The sequence below is a fragment of the Sinocyclocheilus anshuiensis genome, unplaced genomic scaffold (genome assembly GCF_001515605.1).
Source record: "Sinocyclocheilus anshuiensis isolate Anshui unplaced genomic scaffold, SAMN03320099.WGS_v1.1 scaffold542, whole genome shotgun sequence".
Lineage (NCBI taxonomy): Eukaryota > Metazoa > Chordata > Actinopteri > Cypriniformes > Cyprinidae > Sinocyclocheilus > Sinocyclocheilus anshuiensis.
In genome coordinates, this window is record NW_015547685.1 from 1,003,549 (window position 1) to 1,029,164 (window position 25,616).

The 25,616-nt window shown below is 39.5% G+C and overlaps 1 protein-coding gene across 2 annotated transcripts in view; it reads right to left on the reverse strand.

Annotated features, from left to right (window-relative positions):
- LOC107703246 (multiple C2 and transmembrane domain-containing protein 1-like) overlaps window positions 1-25,616 on the reverse strand; it is a 181,445-nt gene that overhangs the window by 14,724 nt on the left and 141,105 nt on the right. The window contains exons 17-18 of one of the 2 annotated variants that reach the window (XM_016505794.1): window positions 14,885-14,941; window positions 6,845-6,946 (exon numbers count right to left, since the gene is read on the reverse strand). In XM_016505794.1, coding sequence (XP_016361280.1) covers window positions 6,845-6,946; window positions 14,885-14,941 — 159 coding nt within the window. The remainder of the gene's footprint in view (window positions 1-6,844; window positions 6,947-14,884; window positions 14,942-25,616) is intronic. The other variant, XM_016505795.1, reaches the window with a different exon arrangement.

Here is a 25,616-nt window from a genome sequence, read left to right on the forward strand (position 1 = left end):
CACACACACACACACACACAGAGTATCCCATCCATCTCCCAAACTTTGTACTGGATCCCACATTTGAAAAATGAAGCCCAATATGGCCTGCATAACCACATCGCCTTCCCAAAAAGCCACACAAGACAAATAGATATAATTAGACCATGTCCCAGGGTTATTTTTCTTAGCAAATATTTAACAAGACTCCCCTGTCCTGACTCCCATCTGGTTTGCGTTATCAACCGTAACAAAAGTCCAACATGCTCTCCACTGTATTGGGCACTATATGAGAAAAGAAGACTTTGAGGGACAAGGTATCTGTGTGTGCGTGTACGAGCGAGCGAGCGAGGGTGGACATGCAGGTCATGGGTCTCTACAGTCTAAACCATTACCACATGGCCCTCAAACCATGAGCTAACTCTGATTTCCTGCCTTCAAAAGTGGATTGAGGAAGGCAGGAGGTTGGAATAACACTAGCCTGGGGAGAGGCTTGTTTTCACTGCTCCTCTGCACTTCTCTCACACACACATAAACACGCTCACACCGCTGCGAGCCAAGGAGCAACCTGCTGCAGAAGAGCCTGCTGTGGATCCTGGCTGAGCTGTGGCCCGCTGAAGTGACACATGGGCTTTCTATTACCTCAGGTCCTCTTCCTCACGTATGCGGACACACATCGGCACAGTGGGAGGCACACTTGATGTCAGCGGGTGGGGGAAATTGATATTTAGTCAAAAATCAGTTCTGTTTAAAGTGTCTTCCAACAGTGCAGCCTAATCTGAACTCTTCTAAATGCACAATGTCAACATATATAGAGTTTGAATAATGCGATATCACACTAGCAAGAGTGTCCTGCTCTACTGAATATCAGCACTGCTGCAGGCCACTGTGCATTACAATTTCAGTACAACCACACGTTTACACGTGCATTGATTTTAAACTACAGTTCTACAAACAAAATTTTTAAGGCTCAATGAGTTACAGGGGTGTCCATGATAAAGAAAGAGTGCACACATCTTCACAATTATTTCAAAACATTTTCAAATATATTTTTAAAACTACATGTTTATTTCAAATATCATGCATTATCAGCTCCTGAATATCTTTGCTAATAAAAGTAATGTAATTAAAAAATAAAATAATATCAAAATGAAAATATTACTGGAACATCAGAATGACATGAAATATTTAAAAATAGTAACAATATAATCAATATTATAATTTGTGATATTAATATTTCAATATCAATATTCCATTTCAATCATAGTAGATATTTAAACTACTGCATGTACTGTATATATATATATATATATATATATATATATATATATACTATATATGTGTAGATATATATGGAAAATATTACTGGAACATCAGAATGACATGAAATATTTAAAAATAGTAACAATATAATCAATATTATAATTTGTGATATTAATATTTCAATATCAATATTCCATTTCAATCATAGTAGATATTTAAACTACTGCATGTACTGTATATATATATATATATATATATATATATATATACTGTATATATGTGTAGGTAAATGTTTATATATATATATAGTAAACACAGTACTTTAGTATCTTAATCATATCTTCAACGATTTGAATAAGAAATAACGATTTTGGATTAGAAATAAGTGAAGAGAAGTGCTTTAATAAAAAGAGATTTCCTTGCTCCATATGCATTACTGTAGACCTGATTTTGTTTGATTGTCCAAACTGATGGCTTTTAATCTTTAAAGCAATCAGAGATTAAATCTGCACCTTAAATGCCACAGATGCTGTTGACAGCCTCTAAACAATCCTTTAACCACAAGGCCATGTCTCCAAGATCTTTAAAGCATTGTTCTCAATTTTAAAGTGTCATTCTTAATGTGAAAACTGATTACCTGAATAATCAAATAACACCTCAATTACACTAAAAGTTAAATAAGCTTTGTGACATCAATGGCTGGCAAGTAAATGAACAGACTCTCCCATCTTGAACAGTGTTATCATTAAACAGTGTGTAGGACTGAGTGCAGCTGTCCGGGACCCCCTAGCGCAACCCCATTACCAAACTCCTTAGGGCTGCTAGTGCTGCAGGCAAGCAGAGGCAAGTCCATTCTAGCCAGTTCCCAACATCAGGCTATTCACACCTTACCGTCCCATCAGGAGGCTCTCACTACCTTGCAATGGGCACCCAGCATAGCAGGAGACTGATGAGGTTGGCACAGAACAGGACAGACACTTCGTAGAGGGCATATCTTGTTTGTTAACGACAGCAGGAAGGGGAACGATGTCCCAGGGGCGCCAAACTTCATTTACACCAAAGCCAGAGCCCCAATGCAAGAGGACGGACCCCCAGCTGGGCCTAATCCACACCCACGCCCTTCTCTCGGCATGTTCAGAGGGAGAGAAAACAAGATTCTTTGATCTACGCAGCACTAAAGGTGAGGGGAACAAAGGAGGCAGATAAGATCGAGATCAAGATGAAAATTAAATCATTTCACCCGGGCCAGGCCTCTCCCTGGATACATTATTTGTTTGTCTTCTCTCATTTCGAGCCAAAGGCGCACTGACCCAGACGGGCAGAAGTAGGGAGCGATATCACCAAGGAAAAGAGTTCCACACCTCTTACGGCAAATAAAGCCAAGAGAAGTCCCCTCAGACAGACGTGAGCCCACCTCTTATCAGTGAAACATGAAACGAAAAACAACTTCTTTAAATAGACATGTGCATTAATTTTCCAAAAGTAGTTCATTAGCACTTTATTTATAATGAATGGGACGGGGGAAGAGACGTACAGGGAAAGGCTTGTCAATGAAATTGTTCCTCGTCTTCGAGTCTGAGCACTTTGGGAGGTTAATTAAAATTGCAGTTTAATTAGATTTGAGGTGTGTGTCAGACTAAATGGAAACTCCCCTGACTGCCTGCTTCATCCCAATAACTGCTATTCCAAATACTGGAAGCCAAAAAGTATTTCACATCAAAAGGAAAACCATTCGCATTACCGTTTTTAAGGAGTAAATATAAACAAAAAAAAATCTTTTGACACAACCTCAAATACAACATCAAGAAAATTTGTAATTTACTCTTTAAGGAGTATTCTGAGAGCTGTTTGGGACCTTTCTCTTTGATTTTCCTATAAAAGAATCTAGTTTAATTCAACACTTGACATATATATATATATATATATATATATATATATATTAGGGAAATGTTGCAGACCAGATTAGAACCAGTGTTCTTATCAGAGACTCAACATGTCACAGGCATGTGTTTTTAGCACAGCATTACGGCCCAGACAATTTGCGGGATAATTTAACAAAACAACTGTAATATAACATCACAACAAAACAAGAATTTTACACACACACACATACACATAAAATATGTGAAAACATCTGGGAGTGTGACAGAAGTTCAGAGGCACTATCCTCACCTCCCCAATCCCTAGGTTCCTCCTTCCCTCAAACCTCTAGTGAAGCTCCAAAAATAGGTGTGATGCTGAATGCCACGCAACAGCATGTGACCACAGAGGCAGCAAAAAATCTATTGAGCTATTCTCAGGAGATCCATACGCCCTCACTATGGTATTCCCTCTGGAGACAGAATTCTGGGCCAAGGTCTAACAACAGTCATTGTGACTCTTCAGCAGGTACTAAACATCATTCTGTTCAGAATGGTGCATTTTGAGTGTTTGGGTTCTAATAAGGCAGGTTTCAAGCATTTTATAAATCAAATTAAAAAGAAATTCTTACTGTTTATGGCAGGGGCATCCAATCTTGCTCCTGGAGGGCCATCTTTCTGCAAGGTTCAGGTCCAACCCAAAATAACACACCTGAATCAGCTAATCAAGGTCTTCAGGATTTCTAGAACCTTCCAAGCAGGTGTGTTGCCAGTGGGGCAGGTTGGAGCTGAACTCTGCAGGATGTTGAACCTCCAGGAACAGGACTGGACAATTCAAAACAACTCAATCAAATCAAACATTCCACACCTTCTGAAAATGGTCTGTCCAGGCTTCTTGGCTAAACTAGCAAGACTTGATCAACCAGCCTCTGGAAATTCATGCAATCAAAGCTGTTTTTGTCATCAGGGACTACACAAGATAAAGGTGCTAGTTTACTGTAGCTAATTAATCCATGTGGAGATTATGCAAAACATTGTCCTCCATAGTAGCAATTAAAGAGATATGCTGCACTCTTCATTCAAGTTAAAGATATATAGCAAACCTCTATTTCGACCTTTCCAATGATAGCTCTCTCTGTCTCTCAGACACAAAAGAAAGGTTTTAGTTATGGTGAGCGCCCTCAGTTTTAAGGAACCCCAAAAAAAAACACTGTACTGTAACTGCTTCCACACCAGCACCCCATTGTCCTGCGCTTCCAGTACATCCCTGTGCCATGACGTGCAGATGAATAACACCATAAACAGGGAGAATAAGCTTTATTTTATGTCCGACCTCTGCTTCCCACTGCTCCCTGCTAAAAACAACAGCATTAGGCTCTAATGGATCCGCTGGAGAGCCGGGTTCACCTTCGCCATTACTCCCCAGGCCTCCGCACCCAGCGGGCAAGGCACTCCATCAGCCCCAAAGTCAACCTGATAGTTGCCCCTGTTCTCCAGCCTCTCTGATGATGCCCCTCACCCCTGGAGCAACCCCCCTCCCTCCTCACCTCAGATCACTTGCGTTCCCCCTGCTCTCCTTGCCCTGTCCTCTCTGGGTCCCTGGATGCCACCTGATGATGAATGGAGCACAATTAGCTCCACCCGCCGCTGCACTGGATTCGCCCCTGCCCTCTCCATCTCGCAAAAATGAGGTCGTCAAACTGGGGAACATCAAGCTGGGCACCAACAGGCAAACCAATATAGCCACTATGGATGTGCAAAACCACACATTTTCAAAGTGGACTGGACAGTAGATGTTCAACAACAAACATGCTGTATAATTAGGCTTGTCCTGAGTTCACATGACTGCATTCAGACATTTCTTAGGGGCAAAAGATATACAAAACAGTTGTTTCAACATTCTTTAAAATATAATCTTTGTTAGAGACTATGACCTTGTGGGCAGTGCATGGACATGCGGTTTCAGCAACCCAAGTTTGAGTCCCAGCTCGTGGTCCTTTCCCAATCTCACCCCCCTCTCTTCCACTTTGCTTCCTGTCAATTCTCTGCCATAAACACCAGAAATACATATTTTTTTAAATTAAATTAAATAAAAAACATAAAAAATAAACGTATAAAAAATATTTATTAAATATATATTAAAATAAAATAAAATAGGTTAGGAACGAGATGGGCTGAGCAAATCATGACAGAATTAATTCATTTATTTAACATAACTATTCCTTTAAGCTGTCAGCATCCTAATTAATGCATTGCTTCTAAAAAAAAAATAAAAAAAATCTAATACATATTGTTTAAAATCTGGATAACTAATCAACTAATTGGTTGTTGGACTAGGTAACCATCATGACCCATCCCTAGAAGGTACCATGGCCAGTGTTGGGGAAAGTTACTTTTAAAAGTAATGCATTACAATATTGTGTTACTCCATAAAAAAGTAACTAATTACGTTACTTAGTTACTTTTTATGGAAAGTAATGCGTTACGTTACTTTTGCATTACTTTTTAAATCTGGACAGGGCTTGCTTGTTTGTTTTTAAAATAAAAAAGATCTATTTTTGGCAAATATAAAAGCCTTTTCACACCAATAGTGAAATGAATAAGCCTTAGGTTGAAGGGAAAGTAAATTTACGTCCGTACAGTAGAATGCAGAAGAAGAAATTTCAACACACTTCAGCAATAAAAAAAAAAAACACACAAATGATTATCTAGAGACATTTTTGCTTATTAGTACGGTTGAACTGGATCATCGAAGGTCAGAACAGTAACATCTTGTGATTTCTCTCAACATGGGGACAGGAGAGCTGTCAATCAATAAATTGGAAAAAAAAAGTAACTTGCGTTACTTATTTGAAAAAGTAACTCAGATATTCTCTTGTAAATTAAAAAGTAATGCGTTACTTTACTCGTTACTTGAAAAAAGTAATCTGATTACGTAACTCACGTTACTTGTAATGCGTTACCCCCAACACTGACCATGGCTTTTAACAATTTAACTCTTAAATTTAGTTTCCCATTACACTAGACAGTTCAAAATGACACCCAGTTCTCTATTACTTATGAATGTGCTGAGATGCCATCTATAGTGAGTGCATGTAGACGTTCTCAGTTTCAAAAGTTTCCTTGAGGAATGCACTTCTCAAAAGGATATAAATGGCAATGGCATTCCTCCACTTCAGAGACAAACATCAATACACCCTCATAATTCATTCATAAACCCTCTTCTTGGAAGCTGCTTTCCTTGTTTACACAGCACAGGTTCGGTGTTTCTTCTTCGTGAGCCGAGCTACAAATCAGTTTCTCATCGAGTAAGCCATGTTGGGCTTGTGGCTGGTTTGAAAGAGGTTAGTGACAGCACAAACATGTAGGCCCCAGAGCACCTTGAATGCTTGTAGACACATGGTTAGTAAAGCACACCGCTATGTTTAGGCCAAAACAATATGGAGAAAACCCAGCCCCAAAAGACTACTTTCAAAACTACTTTCAACCAAGCATCTTGCTGTACTTAGATGACCTAGCATTAGCACCCACCGAACAACCCATTTTATGAAGTGTAGGAAGTTTTCAGCTATTGCAGATTCAGACAAATAACTAAGCACCAGGCGATTTCTTCAAGATAAAGAAGGTAAAGTGATAACTGAGAACAAAGTGAGAAATGAAAGGGAGCGACACACAACCCTGCTTGGCGTGACAGACAATGAGCCATAAAAGTGAGACACGGGGAACATACGGACCGCACTTACCACCATCACGCGTATCCACTCAAAGTGCCAGGAAGCCAAAATATCCGCAAGGATATGGCTTTCCGGCAGCCGGCCATCCTGGGAGGGGACTGAGCCCGGCACCTTGTGGACCAGAATAAATTGAGATCTTTTTAAAGCAGGGCTACAAAACGAAAATAATTAGACAAAAAAAAAAAACATTGGTGGCTACTAAGATGGCTTAGGAACCTTGAGAGAGAAAAAAAATCCACCTGATATAAAGGCAAAACAGAGAAATCAAACAATTAAGCTATTTTACACAACAAGACAATGCCCTGAGTGTGTGTAAAGAATTTTCTAATCTCTCTTTATTAGCCAAACATGATTAAAATGCAGTTCCTAGGAGCATCTCTCCCCTAAATAAGAAGAAGGGAAAAAAGCCAAGGAAAAATGTCAAAAGCATCTTTTACAGCATGAAGCTTTTCATCTTTTAGAGGTGCTGAGAAGAAAAGGAGCCGGAGAAGCACAAACATTCTCTCTTTCTCTCTGTATTCTCCTTAGCACTGAAGAAAGCCACGCTACCTGAGGATACGCATCGCATATCACAAGCTCAATAGCCCCAAGTTTTCAGTCTCAGTTTTTCAAAGTAATAAAAATAATCCCTAGCACACTCTTTAGTCCAATTACATACCGCCATGTAGCTATCGCCAAGATCAACCCCCTGCCTCTGCTCGGCTGGGTTTAATCCTCCGTGTGTTATCTACAGATAAGGCTTGCTTGTAATGCTAGATTCTAGCGGACATAAATGTGCATGAACCGGGATCAGATTGTCAGCGTTTCACAGTGCAGAGAGGTTAGCTTATGTTTCTCCCTGCTAAAGTGGCAGTGGTGTGGTGGAGAGAGTAGGTAAGAGTAGGCTAAACTCTTAAAATAAGGCCAAGTCCAAAGAGAGAGAAAGAGAGAAACAGGAGATATTTGTATTTCTTTTGCAAATTTTTTTTTCCTTTTACACAGAAGACTTTTATTCTTTATTCTCTAGACTATTTATTATTTTGCTCACAGTACATTGTTTATTTTTAACACTATAAATAAATGAACTATATACAGTAATACAGTAGATCTGCATTCCTATGTGCGCTTGGATAGCTGGAATTAACATAGACTGTCTTACATGGCCAGTTTTCTCTTTAAGGTCAACAACTGTCATGGCAGATCAACAGTTTAGAGAGTACACAGTTTCAGGGAGTGTCAGAATACTGTACATATAACAACGTTACAATTAAAAGTACAAAATACGAGTAACTGCATTTACTTGCAGTTAACAATAGTAGTTGGTAATCAGTTTACAGTTAAAGTCAAAAATATTTTATTGTGAATTTTTTTTTTCAGTTTAATCTTTAGTTTATTCACTATATATCAGTTATGCAATCTGTGGAGTGTTTGAACAATGACAGCTGAAAAGCTTGATGTAACATGAATCCGGTAAATTTCTCCCAAACCTTTCAACACAATAGTGCACTACCATTCAAAAGTTAGGGGTGAGTAAAATCCATTCATTCATTCATTCAAAAAATATTTAACAGCACAACTGTTTTCAGTATTGATAATAAGAAATGTTAGTCGTTTTGTTAAGAAATGCATATTAAATTCTGAAGGATCATGTGACACTGAAGACTGGAATAATGCCTTCTGAAAATTCAGCTTTGCCATCACAGGAATAAATTACATTTTAAAATATATAAAAATAGAAAACATTTTTTAATTAATAAAAATAATATTTCAAAATATTACTGTTTTCACTGCATTTTTTGATCAAATAAACGCAGCCTTGGTGAGCAAAAGAGTCTTTAAAAAGACAACAAAAAAAAAAAACAGTTTGACCCAAAACTTTTGAATGGTAATACACATGCCCTTCAACTGTTGATGTGTTTATATACTGAACAAAATTATAAACGCGACACTTGTTTTTGCCCCCATTTTTCATGAGCTGAACTCAAAGATCTAAGACTTTTTCTATGTACACAAAAGGCCTACTGTATTTCTCTCAGATATTGTTCACAAATCTGTCTAAATCTGTGTTAGTGAGCACTTCTCCTTTGCCGAGATAATCCATCCACCTCACAGGTGTGGCATATCAAGATGCTGATAAGACAGCATGATTATTGCACAGGTGTGCCTTAGGCTGGCCACAATAAAAGGCCACTCTAAAATGTGCAGTTTTACTGTATTGGGGGGTCCGGGGGGTCCGAAAACCAGTCAGTATCTGGTGTGACCACCATTTGCCTCACACAGTGCAACACATCTCCTTCGCATAGAGTTGATCAGGTTGTTGATTGTGGCCTGTGGAATGTTGGTCCACTCCTCTTCAATGCACATTTTAGAGTGGCCTTTTATTGTGGCCAGCCTAAGGCACACCTGTGCAATAATCATGCTGTCTAATCAGCATCTTGATATGCCACACCTGTGAGGTGGATGGATTATCTCGGCAAAGGAGAAGTGCTCACTAACACAGATTTAGACAGATTTGTGAACAATATTTGAGAGAAATAGGCCTTTTGTGTACATAGAAAAAGTCTTAGATCTTTGAGTTCAGCTCATGAAAAATGGGGGCAAAAACAAAAGTGTTGATTTTATAATTTTGTTCAGTGTAGTTAGCTACCTGAACTATAATCGCATAACACTTATCCTATGGCACAGATATTTAAAGTTAACTTCATCGCCCCCTTGAGTTCTGAGGTTTCCTACCACCACAGTTTGTCTGCGTGCTTGACAGTGTCGGCCAAGTGTCTGCATTTGCATATTTGCGTAGTTTATTTAGCCTAAAAGCTACATTTAACTTTAATTAATTCACAAAACTGAGACTTTCATGGAATCCAACAAGCCTTTGACAACAAAAAATATCTTGTTTTTTCTCTTATTCTGTCACTGTTTTGCTTCACATTCATATTGAATGCTTGTTTATTTATAAGACGTACAGCATTCGGTTACATGCCATCTTTAATATGCAGTCGAGCAGGCAGCACAATCACACACACTTCCTAACAGCTGTTGGGCATGTAAGGAGGCGTGCGTGAGATGTGGTAAGCCTGTGAGCATGACATGATTGCAGTGTGTATCTTATCTGGGGCGGCTCCTCCTCGGGCTGTGTGTGTGTATGTGTAGGACCATTACTCCAGTGCCCAGCCATGCGTATACTCCTAATCTCAGCACTCTTTCACCCTCTCTCTTTCGCTCCCTGGAGACACTGGCGCTATCATACTGGCTGCTTCTCAGACGGAGCACTAGCGCTGAATATCCCTCCGTACTCCACTCCGGACACATGTCCGCACAACACTGGTTCTAATGGCGTCACAAAAATAGCCGTACCATCAATTAGCATGTGCGCAAAAAAAAAAAAATGCATGTTGCTGAAAATACATTAAAAAAAATAAATAAATAATAATTTACTCACTCTCATGTCATTACTTTCTTCTATGGAAGACAAAATGAGATGTTTTGTGAAAATGTCCAGGCTACTTTTTTTTCCATGCAGCTAAAATTAATGCTAACTGGAGCTTTTAATCTTCAAAGAAACAAAACAGCACCATAAAAGTGGTCCATACAACTTTTGCACTATATTCCAAGTCTTTTGAAGTCATACAATGTGCTTGTGAAAGAAACACATTGAAATATATGTTGATCACTGACATTCCTGAAAGTACTGTAGTAGTTATGTCTGATTTGTGGATGAATCGCTCTTTTGAGTAAAATCTTTTCAAATAATTTGTTGATCCAGTTAACAAAATCTTTGTGAATGATTCATTCACAAATCAGACTGATTTGGTTCTTGTGTTCAACTCACTGACTGATCATAATAGTTTATCGGTGAACGATGACTTAATTTTTGGTCTTTGTGTATTGCTTTAGAAGACTTGGACTATAGCAAATGAGTCATCTGAACCACTTTTATGGTGCTTAGGCATCTTTTTAAAGCTAAAAATCCATCGCATAGAAAAGAGTGACCAGCGCATTGTTCAAAATTTCTCCTTTTGGGTTTCACAGAAGAAAGGAAGTCCTGCAGGTTTGTAATGACATGAGGTTGAGTAAATGTGAGTAAAAAGTGAATTATTCCATTAAAAACAACACCACAGTTCATCTCAAAATATTATTAGAGCAAGAAAGACTGGGTCCTCCAGCATCTGTTTTATGACAGGTGAGGAATAGCTGCATAAAAAAAAAACGGTAATGAAAATACAAAACCTTCGCAAACTTTCTTTGGGAAAGTGGGTGCACACAAGTGCGAGACAGCTGTGGCACAAGCGGAGCATTATAGTGCGTTATCGTAGCAAGCCCGATGCTAATCCTTAATTCCACACTAGCATATCTGAGAGAGGTTTAACAATGTGAGGCACATTAATTATCACCTGGATAATTACCTGCCATTCTGCCTGTGTGTTTACATGTGTTTGGCGGAGCAGGTGTTAAAATATTTTGGCTGTTATTGCCGGGGTTGCTGATGAATTTGGTGGAGTCGGTGAGCTCTCCAGAGAGCTATTCAGCACTGTAAACACACACATGTACACATTCACATGCACACACACTGGCACTAGCCTGGCAAAGAAAAAAGGAGAAGTGTGTGGCAAGCATATGGCTCACACAGTTGATGTACCCAGCATGCTTTTGCATATAAAGCCATCCAAATTGTGTTAAACCCTAAAATTCATTGTCAGAAAAAGTGCTGGAAAAGGTACTTTGAAACTGTAGCTTGCCAGGCTAAAACTAAAGCATTTGAGGGTAATATGAAATCATAATTTATCCTATTTGCATTCTCATTTCTGTTCTTACCGTGGAAAACTTGTATATTGGTGTACTTTATAAAAAGAACTGCATGTCTTCAGAATCTATCATCTAATGTAATAACGTGCTCTTCCCAAATTTATGTTGAAGACCTGCTAGCTTGAATGTTTGCACTTTGAAGAAGCTGGGATATTGAAGAGGTCATGGCTGTGCTTTAGGCATTCCACTTTTCAATGCTCTTAAAATCTGAGGTAACACAAAATGGCATTCATTTAAATGTTTTAGTAAAAGTATTCAATGTTGTTCATTGCTAATGTTAATTTAGTGGAAAAGGTGTTGATTTTTATTTTTATTGTGTAGATTTTTTTTTAAGTAAAATGACAACTATAAACAATTTCAATGCAATTAGCTTTTGTAAGTAACTGGCAGAGTAGCAAACTACTGTTTTAATAGGGAAAAACTTCTTTAAATTATGAGTTTCACTGCAAAAATCCCCCGTTTTAAAACACTTTTACAGTGCCACTTGCACTAACTTTGCTTTCACCTGATCTTCTTCTCTTTTTCTCCCTCCCTGTTTCTTGTTTTGGAACCAATTGCCTACTTGGGCAAAACAACTGAGCCGTCTCCATCAATTAGCCTTCACTTTGGACTTTCATTAAGAGTAATTGACTAATATCTGCAGTGAGTCTGAAGAAAGACACTTTTAACTATCACAAAACAGTTTGTTAAGTAAGAACACATGTTTTGGCTCATACTACGCCTGCAAGAGGTCCCCAGTCCAATGCAAAACAGGTGCCTGCCATGTAATACCCCATTTAGCCCCTGGAGCAAAAGTTATCCGGCTAATAGCTTTCTAGTGGAGACTAAGGAAGAGCTAGGCCTGGCCTAAACATCTGGGATATATTGCACACACTTGCAACATATGCTTCAGGTTCAATTAAAATGAGGCCTTGGCACATTTATAAATTTTTTCCCTCCTTCATCCAGTAAAAGTGGGCCTTCCCTGATGTGACCTCAGTATTTTACTTTTTGAACAAACAGAAGAGGTAATGAGAGTATGAGGTCATCAACAAATTGACATGTAGAAGTAAGTAAAGACATAGATGGGGGGGAAAATGCAAACTATTGAGGAGGAACTGAAAGTATGTATTTCAGTTATTTTATTCTCGAAATAGTGTTTCTTTTAAAATAACAAGCCACTTTTTCTAACTCTTAGCGTTGTAGCCTGACAAAATTCTGCATCGCGATATTTTTCATCACATTGCTTTTGTGAAGCCTCTGTTGTCTGTAGCATTGGTAATTCTGATTCATTTTAATGAAACCGTTCAAAATACATAATATTTGACAAATAAATTATTACAAATAAAAACATAATTGATCAATGAATGATTCACTGTTTCAATATAAATATTTACTGAAATGCTTCTGTTCACCACTACATTTTTACTTTTAATTTAATTGTGTGCTTTCTAGTTCATAAATAAATAAATATTGCAATTGTTTTCAATTCAATACTGTCATTCGAATTAGTTTTTGCTCCAAATAAATGTTGCAATAGAGCGCAACACTGACCGTCCAACAAATCATACAAATATTGTTCAAAAAACAGTACTTGACAATGACAAATAAACATCTGTGTACTAAATGTCACATTAACAAAAGCATTGAGAATAACGCAATCAGATTTTAACTATGGCACAACAAAATTCTTAATTCATAGACATTTAATAATACATTTTTTTTGTGTAACTTGTCGCTAAAAAAAATATATACATATACACTGACTACATTTTAGTACTTTTATCATTGAACTTTTTGATCTAACTGTAGTTCCCCCTCGAGGGAACTCACACTGCGTCGGTAACGACACTAGGGGAACCCCCTCAGCGTAGCACATCTGAAGCATGAATGAAACTATTCCAATCCTGATTGGTGTTGCGTCATGACGTAACGTGACGGCATAGTCAGAAGCTACAAAGGGACGCCGGCACACAACAGAGTTAGCTTTTTGCTCTTCAGCAAGCGCTCTGTGTCATTGTGTGTCTTATTTGGTGTTGTTTGTCACAAGCATATAGATTATCATGGCGAGTGGACAGTTTAAGCGGTGTGTTCATCCCTGCCCGAGGTTTTTAACGGTTGGGGACACACATCAGCTGTGTGTTTATTGTTTGGGAGCGCAGCGCAGGGAGCTGCCTGTGCGAACTGTGAAGCACTGCCGATCAGAGAGGGCCCACTCTACTAGAGGCATGGCGTCCTCTAGGGCTCTCCTGTCAGGAGTCCCATTGCAGGAGATCTGCGATGTGGCTGGGTGGTCCACCCCGCATACTTTCATCAGGTTTTATAGCCTGAACCTTCCCTCCACGCCGGGTGCACGAGTGCTCTCGTCCTAAGTTGTGCCTTCCAACCTAGTCTAATAATTCAAAATAGCCTCCACAATACTGATGCAAACTCTAATTTAAACTATTTAGATCATTCTAACCAGTTATGAAGAAAACAAAACTATGCAAACCTATGCGAACTAAGACTGTGCAAATGGAGAAAGAGAAGGAGAAAGGACAGAGAGAGGACATCAGAGAAGAAAAGCCTAAAACAAAGAATCCCAAGTAGCTCTTTTCAACCTTCCAACCTCTCAACTGAAGCTACTCTGTCAGGAGGAACAACAGATCCTTGACAACATACCCAAGACCATCTACATACACACACGGTACGTACACTTCATGCTCTTTAAAAGTCCACTAAGGAGAAATGTGAGTAAGATGTCAAAGGTTATGTTTTCATCTTGAGTCCGCACTGCTCAAAAATGTGCTTGTTGACATTCTTATTGACCCATTTCCAGACAAAGTACATAAGTGCTGGCATTTTGGCGGGCAATGACATGAATCTGTCTGTTCAGAACCATTAAAATGCTTCCTTGTGAATGCTGCTGGGGCATTTGGCCTGCGGTCATTAGAATGCTATTAATTGCACTTCAAAGGCCTTGAGAAATATCAGAAGCTCAACATAGAGACTCTGAAGCCAAGTTTATTTATGCCTATGTGATTCCCCCTTATTCTGGGTAGAAAGGAAACATGTACTGCAACTCTGTAGACTTCAGACGCTTGCAGCTTTGACTAGCTTTGGACCTTGACTCTATGAAAAGTGTCCGAAAGCGTTAAATACACAAGAAAACAATGACCTACTGGTATTTGAGTGAGGTCAAACACAATAACTACTACATTTTCATTACATTTCACTTTAGAGAAGAGCATTTGAGCATTAAATATACATCTGTTACAATACATGTTTGTGAGTGGCACCAATAATTACCTTGTCATCTCTGTCAAAGTCTTCCTCCTCGTCCTCCAGCAAATCCTCCACAGCTTGCTGATGTGCATTGTGAAGAGCAGAACAAAAGAGAGCAGAAAAAAAGAAGAGAGAAAAAAAAAGAGAAAATCAATTTCACATGTACACTTCGGAACATCTCCACATCTTCAAGTGAAAACAAATGATAGCACATAGTCCTCGGATAGAAAGCAAACCCTCCAAGTCTGACCTCAGTCTCTAAAGTCATCAGTTGTGTGCTCTTGTCCATAAGGTTAAAACCTCAATAGAGCTTTTGGCAAAGGGAGGCTGATGACATAGAGCGTTAACTATGTGCTTCAGTGGACCAGATCCAGGCCTACAATGTTCCCTTCAAAACCCCTTCAGGTTTTCATACTTAACTCAAGCACACAAAGAGTCGTATGCCCATGACCTCAAGAAATGCTGCTGGCTACTCGATTCTCCCAGAAGAACATGTGAACACAGACCAGCAAAAATGATGAAAAGAGTCATGCTGAGAATATTGAGAGCAAGATAGAAGGCAAGGAATCAACTAATGTTTAGTTAAATATTGATTTCATTTAGCAGTCTAGAAAAATTGCAGGCTATTTCTATTGTTCATATAATAAGCAGTTTTTTATTGTCTGAATAATCAGAGTTTTTTTACCTAGCAGAGTGCTCAAATAGTATATTATACTATAAATACATTTTTTTAAATACGTATACAAAAATATGTACAGTATTAATTATTACACCCAGCCATACTGTATCTATAGACCAAAATATCACAGCGACTTTGAGGTGGGCTCTTCCAGTTTAGACTCGTAAGCAACCACTTCATAAACATCCTAGCAACCACCTAGCAACACTCAAGAAACCGCAGTAGCAACATGCTCACAACCACTCACAACGACCGTAGCAACAGCAACCACCTAAACATAACATCATAGCCGTGGGTTTTGTACAGACAATCACTATTTACATTTTTGCAGTGCTGAAAGGGATAAAATAAACCAAATCATTAAATAATATTCAAGCCACTTTCATTTGTTCTTGGGAAATTGCAATCGCTGATAGAAGGAGTTGTTTATAGAATCTAAAATATGCCACATATGTTTTACTCTCAGACAGAAAAAAAATCCTTCCTGTGTGTGCTAGTAATTTGGCAGCATTAATTATTCATATATCATTGGCTTGTTAGTCAGAACTGTAAACACCAAAATAATCAGACAATATGTTGGCACACAAATAAAGAGTTTATCTCGGTCAACTGAAAACATTATATTTGGCCTCAGTGGCTTACGGGAGCCCAGAGGAGTGTGTGTCACATGTCTGTTTTTGTTGTCGGAGGACTGAAAAGACACAGATCATTATTTCTCTTCTTGTAGTTCCTCCTGTCAATCCCGCATCAAAGCTTCAAGGTCATGTGTGTGCTATTTACATACGACAACTCGGGCATCTGAAAACACCAAAAAGCTATCAGGGGAGGAATACATCTTCTTTTTTATGATTTTTCTTTTTTCTGGCTCCATGCATTTCATCAGTTTTTTGTGACATCCAAAAATTGTTACTTAGCAAACAATAGCTTTTGTTCCTTTGTTTTCTCTAAAAGAGAGAGTGTATGGCTGATATAAGCCTCTTATGTAAATGCAGCCTGCGGCAGAAACAAAAGGAGGGTTCAGGATAGATACAAGCAGTGTTGTGAGGAGACTAGCGATGGTGTTTTGCACTAGCCTAATAGCACGCGGATCGTCTAGAAGAGCGATGCTGCTCCGGCGCTGGGTTAGCCAGAGGTCATACGCTGGGTAAAGGAACTTGGAGGAAGTTGAACTTCAAGAAAACCCGCGGTAGCATGAACTCGAAAGTTTGGCAGTCAATATGTCTCACTTGCAGACAAAAATTCAGACTAAAATAGCATCACAGCCAGACTTTAAGTCCATTGTTTGGCCTTTCGGTTAGCAGCGGCACCATCTCCAGACCAGCGCCGTCACATCCATCCTGGCAAGTTAATGCACTTTCTCTTGCCTTCTGCCATCAGTGGAGGAAGAACCCTGCTATCTGCGCTTTTAATTCTAACCTTCCCCGTGACAGGTGCGCTGGGAATAGACGCCCTAGCTAGACAAGCCATCCAACATGAAGATATGCACTTTCATTTTTTTCCCTGCCTCTCAGCTCTTGAGCTCTCCCCTCCTAAAGCTCTTCTTTGAAATGTGAGACATCTCTAGCGTCTCCAGCTGCTCAGGGGCTGGCCCTGCTTTGTATGCCGCGTGTGGACCAGAGGCCCGGGAGAGCCCAGGCCTGGAAGGCTGATAAGGGTTCTCGCCGGAGCACATCGAGCCCAAACAGCCTCTTCACAGGCTGTCAGAGCCCTGCTGGTCAGAGGGAGGGCTTGAGTTTTTGCCAGCACTGGCTGACTGTGGTCTGACCTCTGCAGGGGCTCGAGTCAAAGAGTACGACTGTTGGTGCTCGGAGAAACTCTGCCGGTTCTGTTTGGGCATAGTATTAGGTTTCAATAAAAGTGGTCACAATTCAAATATGAGGACAATGGGCAAAATAATTGCTGGGATGTGTGGGAGAGGGACAGCGCAGCCAGTACATCTCTTTGGGGCTGAGTTGTACGGGGTACATGGGCCGGCAAGAGGACGCGCCAGGGTCGTGCGTATCCAGAAGCCACGGGAGTCAACGGTGTTGTCAGTCCCACGGCTCGAGCTCTACTGTAATCCGCAGCAGCCCTGAACCCACAGGACCCATAAAAACACTCTGGCTTTCTGTTCCGTAAATAAAACCCTGGCTTCCCGAGACAAGCCTGCATCAACAATGGCAGCAGCAGCTGTGACAAAAATCACACAGTGCTGCAGTGTTGTTAGCAAAATCACGGGTACAAAAGTTCACAAAGACGAAGTTCAGGAGCTGCCAAAGTTGCTCCCCGCCTCGCCTCCAACCTCGCCTGCGAGCCATGGTGGCACAGGGGAAATCAGCAGGGCAACAAACGCTGCCAGTTCGAAGTGACATGACCTTTTGATTTTGTCACCTGTCAGGGGCTGGCACGGAGGAGCGGAGACGTGTCTGCCAGGCGCGAGTGAAGCGCTGTCTCGCTAACGGGGGCACGGCGCTGGAAGAGGTGGTACCACTGAAGTGGATTAAAGGCCGAGAGCACCTCTCGACTCTTCTTCTCACTCTTCCTCATCCTCTCCCAGCCCTGCCGTCACACTTCTTGCTTTTTTGTTGTCCCCGTTGAGCCTGCAGCTGAAACACCAGCCTGAGAGTAAGACAAGCTCTACCATGAAGCGCCTCTAGGAGCACGGCTGGCAGACAGACTCTTGCTCTGGTTCTCTTTATGTTGTCGTTTCGTGATTGACACTGGAGGTGGGCTTGACAAGCCTTCGTTTCCCCCACAGCAGCCCACCTGTACCAGCGTATCCTTTATTCATGAAGCTCCATCTAGGCTGTTTGTTTTTTCAAATTACACACACCAGAAGAAAAAGACAAAACACTCTCAAACCAGACAAAACAAAAGGTGGGAAAAAGTTTATTTGCTAACTTGCTTTCCGTGCCATGCAAAACACTAATACTGTTAGTAGTCAAGAAATAAACAAACAGACTAAGAACAAACAGCTATAGGTTTGATCTCGTCAGTCTTTATATATTTACAAAAAGATTAAACTAAAGGTGAAGGATAATTTATTCACCACTGGCAGCATCAAATGAAATTTCAAAAATAACTATTTACAAACTGGTCTCCCAAACACATCTACTGGCCTGTCTTATTCATAAAACAAGCAATCCCACCTTCCAATCACGGCATTAGTTGAGCCAGACGTTTACATGATGGATCACTGTAACAAATACAACAGTTCACGCTCGTTGAAAAGTCATTTGCATTGGATAGGAAAAAAAAGTAGTTTAACATTTACATTTTTCACACATTTCACTTTCAAAGTTTGCATGAAATGTAAATTCACCCCATCTATTTTTTAAATGCATGTTATTGATCTTATTGTAAATTATTAATTCATTCATATATTTCAATTTTATTTACCTTATTTTATAATCAGAATGTCATAATTGGATCTTCTGGTCAAACATCAGACTTCTCTCTAGTGATATATGCCGGACTTCTTCAATCATTTTCCAATAATCCATTTTACTCAGACGTACATCCCAATGTACAAAAAAAAATTCCATTACATTGTGACTTTAAATGAGGGGCCTTTTTCTTTATAACATCTCTTACTGTCAGGTGTTGGTGTCAGGTGGTTACAGTGGTGTTCACCATGGTTGATAGGTGGTTGTCTACAAACATTTTATCATCTGCCAAGTAAAAATCGTAAGTCCAATCACACTGAAAAAATATCACACCTCTCCACGACAAAACACATATCATTAGTGCACATTTCATAAATTTAGAGGGATGAGTTACACGTTGATATTTCAACTGACTTTTTCCCCTCAATAACTTTTTTTTAACACAGAATCACTATCTTATAGAATCACAAAACAATTTTTGTTAAATAATTTAATTAGTTTTCAACTATATCAACATTACACCAAAAATACCAGGGGAAAAATTTATGTTGCACATCGGGGGCCTTTAGGTTAAGAACCACTGATTTTGCTTAAAACCTTAAACCCAAATATGAGCTACAGTAATGTTCACAAAAAAACAGGCTGTGAAAAACTGATTAACCTTTTAAAATATGCCTGAGGAAAATGGAGAAACTGCGAGTTTTTGCTAGAGGACACGGTGAGAGTAACCCTGACAATTAAGACCCTCTCTGCCACCACTGACAAGGTTGCCGAGAAAGAACCTCGAATGCCTAATTGTGCTTGAGCTGGTGAAAGAGACATCATTACGTTGCTCCAGCTCTGACAGAATATGCTATAATTAACACCTTCAAAACATCTGGTAAACTGTTTTCCAGGCCAGTGAATTCAGCAGCCCGGGTCTTCTAGGGCCAGCCATGGGCTTCACTCCCTTCCATTCACACCAAGCTGTCCGACGCTTCACTGAGCCTGAGCGGCCACACTGAAGCCCACCCGAACGCTTCCAGGTCTCCAAATAAAAGTAGGTGAGGGGTGGTGTTAGGTTGGTGAGCACTGCCTCTCTGCTGGAGGTGAGCAAGCCACTGACAGCTGCTGTCAGAACAGCATTGACAGGCGTAGTTCAAAAGTCACATCCCTTTGTCTTGCATCTAACCCATGTTTATTTTTCCATTGTCTATTCATTCTGACACAAAAACCAATACTGTGGCACTACGCGGCAGCCCGGCTAGCTAAGCTTCTGCCATTCTGTTGATTTAAAACAACGTTTTGGGAGTGTAGTCTAATGTTTAGTGCACAGCCATTCCAGATGGTAAAAAGGATCTTTAACAATAACAGGCTGTGACAGCGAGGTCAGGTATCTGGTGGAAGGGTGGCAGGCGGAGAACAGCAAAAGAATACGAGAGTCAGGGGTCAGCTGTCTACAGGTTAAGAGTTGAGCTGGCATGTCACATCTAGAGGTAACAAGTCCCTTCAAGAAATGTGACAGCTGAAAGTGGGTTTCTGTTTTCCCAAAACACACTGGGCTGTGGACATCAGGGGTACAACAAACAATGGATAATATACGGTCAGTCTGAAGAAGGTTGATTTGCAATAATTACCGGCTATTATTCTGCGATAATGACAGCTTCTTACCGAAAAAATAAAGGCCATGAAATATTGATTTTACCTTAAATTACCTTATTATTTGAGAAGAAAGGGGCTGCATTATTAAGTGAACCTAGCACAGCTATTATTATAATAGAATAAGTATGTCCCACAACCCTAAAAAATAAAATGATATACATATATATATATATATATATATATACACACACACACATTTATAATTTATTAAAATGATATTGTATTATTAATATATTATATTATTAAAATATATGATAAAATAGTGTAAACTAATTTTGCTTATATATATATACAATAAAACACCACTATATATATATATATATATATATATATAACCCATAAAAACACTCTGGCTTTCTGTTCCGTAAATAAAACCCTGGCTTCCCGAGACAAGCCTGCATCAACAATGGCAGCAGCAGCTGTGACAAAAATCACACAGTGCTGCAGTGTTGTTAGCAAAATCACGGGTACAAAAGTTCACAAAGACGAAGTTCAGGAGCTGCCAAAGTTGCTCCCCGCCTCGCCTCCAACCTCGCCTGCGAGCCATGGTGGCACAGGGGAAATCAGCAGGGCAACAAACGCTGCCAGTTCGAAGTGACATGACCTTTTGATTTTGTCACCTGTCAGGGGCTGGCACGGAGGAGCGGAGACGTGTCTGCCAGGCGCGAGTGAAGCGCTGTCTCGCTAACGGGGGCACGGCGCTGGAAGAGGTGGTACCACTGAAGTGGATTAAAGGCCGAGAGCACCTCTCGACTCTTCTTCTCACTCTTCCTCATCCTCTCCCAGCCCTGCCGTCACACTTCTTGCTTTTTTGTTGTCCCCGTTGAGCCTGCAGCTGAAACACCAGCCTGAGAGTAAGACAAGCTCTACCATGAAGCGCCTCTAGGAGCACGGCTGGCAGACAGACTCTTGCTCTGGTTCTCTTTATGTTGTCGTTTCGTGATTGACACTGGAGGTGGGCTTGACAAGCCTTCGTTTCCCCCACAGCAGCCCACCTGTACCAGCGTATCCTTTATTCATGAAGCTCCATCTAGGCTGTTTGTTTTTTCAAATTACACACACCAGAAGAAAAAGACAAAACACTCTCAAACCAGACAAAACAAAAGGTGGGAAAAAGTTTATTTGCTAACTTGCTTTCCGTGCCATGCAAAACACTAATACTGTTAGTAGTCAAGAAATAAACAAACAGACTAAGAACAAACAGCTATAGGTTTGATCTCGTCAGTCTTTATATATTTACAAAAAGATTAAACTAAAGGTGAAGGATAATTTATTCACCACTGGCAGCATCAAATGAAATTTCAAAAATAACTATTTACAAACTGGTCTCCCAAACACATCTACTGGCCTGTCTTATTCATAAAACAAGCAATCCCACCTTCCAATCACGGCATTAGTTGAGCCAGACGTTTACATGATGGATCACTGTAACAAATACAACAGTTCACGCTCGTTGAAAAGTCATTTGCATTGGATAGGAAAAAAAAGTAGTTTAACATTTACATTTTTCACACATTTCACTTTCAAAGTTTGCATGAAATGTAAATTCACCCCATCTATTTTTTAAATGCATGTTATTGATCTTATTGTAAATTATTAATTCATTCATATATTTCAATTTTATTTACCTTATTTTATAATCAGAATGTCATAATTGGATCTTCTGGTCAAACATCAGACTTCTCTCTAGTGATATATGCCGGACTTCTTCAATCATTTTCCAATAATCCATTTTACTCAGACGTACATCCCAATGTACAAAAAAAAATTCCATTACATTGTGACTTTAAATGAGGGGCCTTTTTCTTTATAACATCTCTTACTGTCAGGTGTTGGTGTCAGGTGGTTACAGTGGTGTTCACCATGGTTGATAGGTGGTTGTCTACAAACATTTTATCATCTGCCAAGTAAAAATTGTAAGTCCAATCACACTGAAAAAATATCACACCTCTCCACGACAAAACACATATCATTAGTGCACATTTCATAAATTTAGAGGGATGAGTTACACGTTGATATTTCAACTGACTTTTTCCCCTCAATAACTTTTTTTTAACACAGAATCACTATCTTATAGAATCACAAAACAATTTTTGTTAAATAATTTAATTAGTTTTCAACTATATCAACATTACACCAAAAATACCAGGGGAAAAATTTATGTTGCACATCGGGGGCCTTTAGGTTAAGAACCACTGATTTTGCTTAAAACCTTAAACCCAAATATGAGCTACAGTAATGTTCACAAAAAAACAGGCTGTGAAAAACTGATTAACCTTTTAAAATATGCCTGAGGAAAATGGAGAAACTGCGAGTTTTTGCTAGAGGACACGGTGAGAGTAACCCTGACAATTAAGACCCTCTCTGCCACCACTGACAAGGTTGCCGAGAAAGAACCTCGAATGCCTAATTGTGCTTGAGCTGGTGAAAGAGACATCATTACGTTGCTCCAGCTCTGACAGAATATGCTATAATTAACACCTTCAAAACATCTGGTAAACTGTTTTCCAGGCCAGTGAATTCAGCAGCCCGGGTCTTCTAGGGCCAGCCATGGGCTTCACTCCCTTCCATTCACACCAAGCTGTCCGACGCTTCACTGAGCCTGAGCGGCCACACTGAAGCCCACCCGAACGCTTCCAGGTCTCCAAATAAAAGTAGGTGAGGGGTGGTGTTAGGTTGGTGAGCACTGCCTCTCTGCTGGAGGTGAGCAAGCCACTGACAGCTGCTGTCAGAACAGCATTGACAGGCGTAGTTCAAAAGTCACATCCCTTTGTCTTGCATCTAACCCATGTTTATTTTTCCATTGTCTATTCATTCTGACACAAAAACCAATACTGTGGCACTACGCGGCAGCCCGGCTAGCTAAGCTTCTGCCATTCTGTTGATTTAAAACAACGTTTTGGGAGTGTAGTCTAATGTTTAGTGCACAGCCATTCCAGATGGTAAAAAGGATCTTTAACAATAACAGGCTGTGACAGCGAGGTCAGGTATCTGGTGGAAGGGTGGCAGGCGGAGAACAGCAAAAGAATACGAGAGTCAGGGGTCAGCTGTCTACAGGTTAAGAGTTGAGCTGGCATGTCACATCTAGAGGTAACAAGTCCCTTCAAGAAATGTGACAGCTGAAAGTGGGTTCCTGTTTTCCCAAAACACACTGGGCTGTGGACATCAGGGGTACAACAAACAATGGATAATATACGGTCAGTCTGAAGAAGGTTGATTTGCAATAATTACCGGCTATTATTCTGCGATAATGACAGCTTCTTACCGAAAAAATAAAGGCCATGAAATATTGATTTTACCTTAAATTACCTTATTATTTGAGAAGAAAGGGGCTGCATTATTAAGTGAACCTAGCACAGCTATTATTATAATAGAATAAGTATGTCCCACAACCCTAAAAAATAAAATTATTTTGAGGGGACGGCAAATTTACACTGTTATACAAGCTGTACACTCACTACTTTACATTGTAGCAAAGTGTCATTTCTTGACTGTTGTCACATGAAAAGATATAATAAAATATTTACAAAAATGTGAGTGGTGTACTCACTTCTGTGAGATACTGTATATATATATATATATATATATATATATATACACACAGTATAAAGAAAAGTCTAATTAGTCTGCAATTTATTGTAACTGTAATGTAATTTTTAAAATGTGATTATCACTGAGGCTAAAAAAGTATAAAAAAAGATAGAAAGAGGTAGAGAATATGCCAGTAAGAATTTTTCTCTGCAGCTTTTGTTCATACCTATAGTCTCACTTTTACCTTCCTTCTCTGCACGTGCAGGATATTTGAGCATACACGCTCATCCACTGCATTCTGTGCATGAGACGTGCTGGCCCACATTACAAAAACATGCGATGATGATAGTCAGATGTCATACAAACATTTGGAAAAGTTTCATAGAATGTCTTGCCATCTAGGCTGGGCAGCATCTCCGTTTCTCATTTCTGTCTGTCTCAGTAACAACAACAACAAAAAACATCTTGGACTGTTGGAGTGCCACTGCCTGCATTTATGTGTCAGCAGGTTTAGTGCAAAGCTACAGTTAAGAGTTATCTGAAATGACATCCTGCCAGGCACAGGGAGCCTGGCATCTCTACTGTAGTGATGAAAGCATGAATGGGACACTTTCAAAAGTACATCAGTCCTCTGAGTGTGTATTAATAAAAATAAAGCACAAATTGTGACTCATGCAGTGTGTTGTGGTTACAGTCGTCAAAATGCAGAACAATGGCCTGAGGGGATGTGGAGGGAGGAATAACAGGTTAAAGGCATTACATCGGACTCCAGCCCTCTCGTGTGTTTTAAATCCTCAGGTCCTGACAGAATCTCTGACCCATTACCTAGTTCTGAATCCCTAACTTCTGACCCAACTGGCTTAAAACAATGAAAGAAAACACACAAACACACACACACACACACACAAACACGCACACACACACACAAACACGCACACACACACACAAACACACACACACACACACACACACACACTTACACTTCGCTAAATCATCACACTAGCTCATTACATATAAAAAGTACAATATATTATTAAAATATATCATATAGTGTGTGTGTTATGATAAACCAGTTTTGCTTATTTAACATATTTACCATGATTATCGGAACATGCAATCCCATTACATATATTATATTATAAATATAACATAAACCCATACATATATGATTAAACATTTACCACCACAGTTTAAATAAAAAATACAGATTTTTCCATGTTATCTATGCATAAAAACATATTTATTTTGTTTTGTTTCTTTATAAATTATTGATTTGTTTCTAAAAACATGAGGAAAATGTATCAGTATTGACATGGTAACTAATACATATACAGATAAGCCTACATGAATAACAGAGCTCTGGTGAGTTTTTGCAAACAATGTCGCCATCTACAGGACAACATAATTATTGTACAGACACTTCCTAAAGGTCCTTTGGCTCTTGCTACTTTTTTACCGCCTCTATTCTATATATATATATATATATATATATACATACATACATACATTATACATACATACATACATACATACATATATA